Source organism: Cibotium barometz, chromosome 3 (genome assembly GCF_041138505.1).
Source record: "Cibotium barometz isolate CiBa-2024 chromosome 3, ASM4113850v1, whole genome shotgun sequence".
Classification (NCBI taxonomy): Eukaryota; Viridiplantae; Streptophyta; class Polypodiopsida; order Cyatheales; family Cibotiaceae; genus Cibotium; species Cibotium barometz.
This window is the reverse complement of record NC_141048.1, coordinates 49,029,304-49,037,262: the sequence shown is the minus strand read 5'-3', so window position 1 is coordinate 49,037,262 and position 7,959 is coordinate 49,029,304. Positions and strand designations below refer to the sequence as shown.

Below are 7,959 nucleotides of genomic sequence, written 5' to 3'. Positions count from 1 at the left end.
GCGATCTGAGTATCAGATGATTTGTGTTTGAAATGACTCTACTTTCGGGTGATCCACCAACTATCAGGCAATCGCATTTAATTTTAGATGATTCCACTATTAGACGATCCAACTTTTGAGTCCGATCACGTTCTCGATTTCTCTTATTCTTGGAGTTTGACTTCACAGCCAAACTCTGTAAGAAAAGGAATGTAACACGTTCTAGTTGGCCATATGCAACGAATCCCTAATGGTGGCCCACATTAGAATCGATGAGTTCAATTAGACAACAACATCACTTGCAACATCAAGAAAATGACACCAAACTTTGATTGATCCACGTACATAAGTTATGGGCATTGTTCAATGTATCACTTTATTATGCGAATGAATAAATGAACCTTAACTTATATATGGATACATAGGGTCCAACCCAATCATTCTTTCTCATTAAAAAAAAACTATGTGTGCAAGCCTTAAAGGTGTACTAACCTTAATTATATTTGGTACTCATAAACCACAAGCGTATTAAGCAAGATAAGGATCCAAGGATGTATTATATGCTTGTTTTGTGAAGAGCCTCAAGCCTATTAGGTGAGATAAGGATCACATTATGTAAGATAAGGATACAAGGATGAATTATATGCTTGTTTTATCCTCAAGCCTATTAGGTGATCATATCATGTAATATAAGGATGAATTATATGCTTATTTTGTGAAGGATTTATCCACTGACAAGGATTGGAGGATGACTTGAACACCGTGTTTGGGTCTCATAGTGATGGTTATTTGAGGTGCATGTCGATAATTGGGGGAGAGATGGAAACGAAAGCCTTGGAGGATTACAGAGAGGATGACCTTAGCCTCCATGATGGCAAAGCTTTGGCCAATACAAATGCGGGGTCCCATACCAAAAGGCATGAAGGAATAGGGATGCTTGCATGATTTTGAAATGCCATTTTCAAACCTCTCTGGTCGAAACTCGTCTGCATTTTCACCCCAAACCTCTTTATCTCTATGTATGTAAGCGGTTGCAATGGTTATCCCTGTTCCAGGAGGCAGCCATCGATCACCCACCTTCACATTCTCAGCATTTCGCAATGTCTCACGACGGCCATATTGCGGCACAGGGGGATATAACCTTAGTGTTTCATTCAATATCATCCCCACCTGCATGTGCAAAAGCAAAGATCATCAAAAATCACAATATAATAAATGCAAAGTAGTACTCAAAATGTGGTAAGGGGATGTAAAAATGTGGCAAGGGGATGTAAAAATGTGCATTATTCATCATAATTATTTAACTATGGATACTTGGGTTACTTAACTTAAGTTTGATTTATAAGATAGATTATGGTTTTAGACTAACTTGTAAAAGATAATGATCACCTACATGAACTAGCATGATTACGATTTCGGTTCGCACTGAGAGAGAGAGAGAGAGAGAGATCAAGGTTGGCTTTTTACCAATGAGATCAAGGTTGGCTTTTTACCAATGAGATCACTAATTTAGGTGGCCTCTTTGACAAGCCGACATGACTTTAACTTAGCCTTAGAAGAAAGAGAAGGTGGGGCTTAGACTAACTTCATACCTAGGAGAATTACTAGTGGACTAAGATTACCAATGTAATTTTAAAAATAGAAAAAAAAAAGCAAGCTTGATTAAAAAGAAATTTGAAAAGTTTAATAGGTCTTTGTAGGCTCGTAATAATAAGAGCAAACATAGTGAAATTACTTGCATGAAAATGATTTTTTCATCAGAGTAAAAAATTATTAATGATTCCCCCCTCCTCATAAACAAGATTTTAAAAAGAATCTAAAAAACAAACAATAAGAATATTAATTGGGAGTCGGGACCTTACAATTTTGAGCTTGTTTAGGTGCTCTGCCTTAGGTTCACCTTTGTCTCCACAAACTTCGAAAACTTCTTGTCTCGCTTTATCTTGCCACTCTTGGTTAAGTGATAACAAAACCATGGTCCATGCAAGCAAGTTTGAAGTGGTCTCATGGCCTGCAAGGAAAAAGGTTTTGCATTCATCTATCACTTGTTGTGTGGTGAGGCGAGTTGGCTTGCCATTGAGCTTGACCTCTTGCTCCTCTTTTGCAGCTAACATCAAGCCCAACAAATCAGTCCCATAAGTAGAATGACGTTCTGATTTTGCATTGGCTACAATCTTCCTCCTCAATTCTATGATCTCATGAAGTTCTTTGTTGTTTCTTTTCTCCATCTCCTTTATCTCACGATTTATACTGGTGGGAAGGAACCTGCATCATCCCCATTAAATAGAAACATCCTATTAGAAATGTTCCATTAATAGTGATGATTGTATCAGTAAAGTTTTTTAAAAAATAGCTAAGAAGGCATCGAGCACTCAGCCATCAAAGAGTCAACAACAACAGTAAGTGTAAACAATGTGTGCCACATATTTAGTAGTTCAACATCCAAATATGTAAATAACAACTACATTAGCTGTTGCTAGAAGCAATGGACCGTATAAGCACTTAGATAAATAATACGAATGAATATAGAATATGTATTCTCGAAGAGCAACACGTTATCCACGAATTGGTAATTTCAACTTTTAGTTTAGCTTTATCCATAAAGATTCTTTGAGTGCTAGCATCTAAAAGACTTACTGATAGAATGGGATAACACTATTTTGGACAGTGAGGTTGCTGAGGAGACCGAGGAGGCGCTCTTGTCTCTCAAAGACAGCTTTGCCTTTCAGGTAGCTTGACCCAAATGAGCTACGGGCCAGAATGTCAGCTGTCGTATTCTTGATATCATGTGCCACCTCTAGCTCTGCCACATGTCCAGGTTGTTTGCTAAGCTTTTTCTCCCATGCTTCCACCATCTCCAATGAGCTAGTCACCATGTCAGCCACCATCTCCTACCACAGGATAAAAATAGAAAGGATCAAACTAATTAGACACTATTGCAATACAAGTTAGAACTGAATTATAATAAATTTGAAAAAATAGCGCATTCATAAATAGTTCATAATTTAAAATTAGAGGATTATCTCAATCAAAAGCACATGTGTTAGATTGCCATGTTCATTCAAAATGCAAATACCTGTACAAAAAATGAACCTCAATGTTTTATTTTTCCTTTCATGCACATTATTTTCCTTTTATGTGTGTGTGTGTGTGTGTGTGAGAGAGAGAGAGAGAGAGAGAGAGAGAGAGAGAGAGAGAGAGTGTGAGTGACAGAGTCAGTGTGGCACTAGCTTTAAAACGTGTGTACAATTGAAATTTTTTATTAGTTTATAACTAGAACTTAGAGTACATTATGTTTGATTCGATGCCTACTAGGGGTAACTTCAAGATGTAGATAAAACTAACCTCAATTAAGATTAGGCTCAATTTCAAGCTTAGCTTAAGTACAAACCTTGAGCTTCTCGGAGAAGAATGCGGGACGAAGGATGTTGCGTTGCTGGTGCCAGTCTTCACCATTGGCCAAGAGAAGCCCTTTGCCTAGCAACCGATTGAAGCCTTCCGTGACAAAGTAGGGCTTCTGCAATTGCTTCGCATCGGAAGACAAGACGCTTTTCGCATCGTCTGCGTTGCTAATCAAGAAGGTGGGCTGATTACCCCACCAATAAACCAGGCGGCGGGAACCTGCAGCACAAACAAGCGCAACGATTTGTTTCAAAAACAAAACCAAAAAAGAAAAAAAAACACACACACACACACACATCGACAAGTAATTAAGAGCTGATCCGATTATTCTGAAATTTGATCAAGATCTTGCGATATGATTAGAGATTTTGAATTATAAGAATTAAGCTACCTGCAAGGTAAATCAGGGATTAATCTAGAGATGCATGAGCTGTTATACTACCTGCGTGCTTGGAGAGGAGATTGTTGTAGAAGGGTAGGATACGGGGTAGAAGGAGATGGTGATCAGCGGGGGAAGGAATGTCGGAGAGTTGAGCCTGGGCTTCCAAACGCTTGAGCTCAGGGAGATCTCCGGCTATGGGGCGATAAGGCAACACGGTGAAGCCTTGCTGCAGCAAAGCCCTCGTAAGCGAAGCCGGTCTCAAGTAATAGACGTGGAGAAGGTAAATAAACAGAGAGAAGATAGCGATGGCGGCTAGCGTACTAGAATAGAGGACTAGAAGAGAGTGAGCTCTTCCTAATTGGGCGCCTCCATGATAGCCAGCAACGTCGAAGGGTAAGAGCTGCTCCATTACAACAGCTGGCTGCATCCTAGCTAGCTTGGACTGATTAATTCTAATTAGTAGTAGCAGGACGCCAACTGTGGAGCAGCAAGCTGTAGCCAATTACGTCCAAAGCTAGCAGGTCGAGGAGACAGTAGCTTAACACGAGTTGACGGTGGCCGTGTGAAGGTTTAAGACAACTAATTAAGGCTGTGGTGGTGGTGCTATTATATAACACACTGCCGATTTGAAGTGTTTATATACAAGCAAGAAGCAAGAAGGAGAAGAGATCCACGTCGACGACGAAGCTTCGTTCGCAGCTTCCCGCAAGCTTTGTGTCCCGCAAATATAAATGGGCCTCGAAGAACTTTCGACAAGTCTGACACCTTTAAGTCAAAGTATTTACACGTGTAAGATAAAGAGTTGCCAAGGACTTTGCTAGAAAGGCCAAACGAAATAGTTATTAACGTTTTCTTTAAAGAAAAATATACTGATTTACGTACCAACTGCCTTAGGCTCAAGCTTCAAATTCCATATTACAAAGAGGTTATTCAGATTTTAGATTGGATTTGTACTATACCTGCTGCTTGCTGCAACCGGCTATATACATAAGCTTGTCTTTTGAACTTTATTAAAATTACAAACTTCTACCAAGAATTCCTATCCATGTTACAAAGAAGGCTCACAAATTATCAATGCTAAGGAGCCATCAATAGACTACTTCGTGCTAATTCTCTAGCCCAATATTATCATTGGGCACGATCTATAGATCGTGGCCAAACTAGAAGTTTTAGTGTCACACATGGTATTATGGCATGGCTTCTTTTTGCTTCACTTATATGATTGTGTCACCCCCCCCAAAAAAAAAACCCAATGGCATGGCTTTACTTATGCCTCCACCACTCGAGCTTCTACTCGATCGTGTCCTTATGATCGAGTAGAAGACTTTGTTGTGGGGAAAATTGAGAAGCTTTCTTTGTTGTTCTGATACTGAGCGAATGGTTGATGTTCCTCCCCGAAAGAAATGCAGAAGGCTTGATAGTATTGTGCCCTAGGGCTAATTAGCACAGTGACCAACTATCTACGTCATGGTGGATCAAAGGAGTCCATCGTGTGTGTGTGTGTGGAAAGAGATAGAAGAGAGAGATAATGATTGCACCCATAATGATGAACTCAATTGATGTTAATGTTCATAAGTACAATTGATGTTAATGATGAACTCAATTGATTGCTATCGGCATGCCTAGGTAGCTTTCAATGGAAGCTACCTAGGTATGCCTACATGCCACGATAGCTCCTGGTGCATGCCGGTAGTTATTCGTATGCATGGGAGCTCCCAGTGCATGCCGGTGTGGCTGTCAGCATGCTTAGGTAAAATCTGGCATGCATTGAAGCTCTATGCCGATAGCTAGAGCATGCCTAGGTAGTGCCTAGCATATATTGGAAGATACTAACATGCCTAGCTAGAACCCAACATGCATTCGATGCTTTCGGTGCATGCTAGTAGTTACGCGCATACCTAGGTAGCACCCGGCATACATTGGGAGCTCCAGTGCTGCATGTTGGTAGCTACTCGCATATCTAGGTAGCATGGAGCATTCATGGGAAGCTATCGATATGCCTAGGTAGCAACCAGCACATACATTGGGTGCTCTGGGTGCATGTTGGTAGCTACCAGCATACTTAGGTAGCACCCGACATCCACTCCATGCTCCCCCAGTGCATGTCCGTAGCTATGAGCATACCTAGGTAGCACACCTGGCATGCATTGGGTGCTCCCGATGCATGCCATAAGCTACTTAGCTAGCACCGAGCATGCACCGGGAGATACCGTTGCATGTTGGTAGCTACCGGCATGCACCGAGAGCACCGGACGCGTAATGGGAGCTCACGGTGCATTCCGGTAGCTACCGCCATGCCTAGGTAGCACTCGACTAATACATAAGCCTTCTGTATAAGGCTCATGCATAGGCGTTATGCATACTATACATAAGGCTTATGCATAGCATGCATAGCCTACACACGAGGCTATGCATAAAGCTATTCATTCCTAGCCTGCATAAAACTGTGCATAAGCCTCATGCATAAACCTTATATATAAGCCGTTGCATACATGAGCCTTATGTACTCGGCTAATGCATAAGCCTAATACATAAGCACTCGCATAAGCATTATCGAGCAAGCCGTTAGGCAAAATTTGGACTCAAAAAGGGGCCCTCTAAGAACTTCCGTATTAGCTTTTTCTTAAAAAATGGGCTGATGGTTAATTTTTTTGCAAATCAGACCAAAATTTCTCAGAGATTATAGATTGAGAATCTACTCTTCGAGATCTTTCCAATGATATATAGCATGTGGGTAATTTTGCATATTCAAGAAGTTCCCAAATTGGTGATGGCGTGGCATGTTCCTGACACGTTGCAAATCACCCAAGTAGTCCAACTTTTGCGAGGTCATCTATCACATAGAAACCTGTGATAAGGAGGATACTTTATGAATTCCTTCCATCGTAATAATCTAGCCTCATAATCCATCTATGTAATAAGATTGTCCCTTTTAAATCACTTAGTATTATAGTGTTCTGTATGTGTTGTATCTTCAATATAATTGGGCTCTAGTTAACTCGAGTAATTAGTGTCTTAAATCTTGTGAATGCATGGTTAAGAGAAGGGAGGCATGCTATAGAGGATACCAGTGTTGTCCCAGGTTTTATAAGAGCGTCATGAAATGGCACTATAAATGTTGTCATTATGAGAATAGCTAGCCATGCCCAAGTTGATGTGACTCTTGTAGTCATTTGGTTCATGTTTTTTTACCTTTTGGGTATCCAAGTGTGAATAAGGCCTATTTGTATACATATCAAATTTTGATAATGCAAAGAAAAAATCCCCCTTTGTGCCAATTGAGCCTGGTTCTTATCTTCTTACTCTGTTATGTCCATGGTGTGTGAGAGAGTTCATTCATTCTTGGTGCATGTTCCTCTTATGCTTGTGTTCATGAGCATGAGAGTCCTAGAGAGGAGTAAGAGTCCTTGTATGAAGAAATGCAACCTCTTGGTGACATCTTGGGGGGAAGGAGGCAAAGGAGTGGACTCGCTAGCAACCACCAGTGTAGCTTCGAGTCTTTAACAGATACAAGCTTTGGAGCTCGCAAGTTCTCCATGACGTGTTAAGGTAAGCATTATCAATTGCATTTAGAGTTTGGTAGTTAACATTTTTGGCATCACTCTCGAGGAAAATTGGTCTCTTTCTACTCTATTTGCACTCCCGCCATCTTCTTACAATTCCCTCTTTCCTACATATGGCTTCTTGAAGCTATGTGGTTGGTTGAGAGAAGAGGATTAGTTGTGGATAAGGTTGCCAAAAAGGAGACAAAAGAGAAAGAAAAGGGTTGGTTTTTTTATTGTTTTCGAATTTTGAATGGTTATTTACATTGATTAAGAGTTAGAAAAGAAAAAAAACAAGTCATTTACATCTGTACTTCCATGGTGGGAGCTCATTTATCACAATCACACCCTGATTGTGCAATGAAACCCCCTTTTGTATTTTTTTTTACTCTTCAGAATTTGAAAAAATAAAGAGCCATTAATCATTTTTCTGGTTATCACAAACATTCATGTTTCAAAAGATCAAAGTGGAACCTTTGAACTACAACCATGTTGGCATGATTTGTGTATCACCAAGGAATATTCTATCGCCTTTTGTACAAGAACTCTTCTATAAAGAATATTCTATCCTCTTTTGTACAAGCACTCTTCTATAAGGTGACTGCCCCCCCCAAAATAAGGGCACACCTTCTTTATTCCCCTTGGAGAGCGACT

The 7,959-nt window shown here is 40.3% G+C and overlaps 1 protein-coding gene across 1 annotated transcript; it reads right to left on the bottom strand.

Annotated features, from left to right (window-relative positions):
• Positions 1-555: 555 nt before the first annotated feature.
• LOC147640185 (cytochrome P450 709B1-like) lies at positions 556-4,373 on the bottom strand. The gene is made up of 5 exons (XM_086823355.1): positions 3,824-4,373; positions 3,371-3,600; positions 2,617-2,870; positions 1,842-2,244; positions 556-1,149 (listed from the first exon to the last, which is right to left on the bottom strand). Exons 1-5 carry the CDS (start codon positions 4,188-4,190, stop codon positions 688-690), a joined length of 1,716 nt encoding a protein of 571 aa, XP_086679481.1. The 5' UTR covers positions 4,191-4,373; the 3' UTR covers positions 556-687.
• Positions 4,374-7,959: the final 3,586 nt, after the last annotated feature.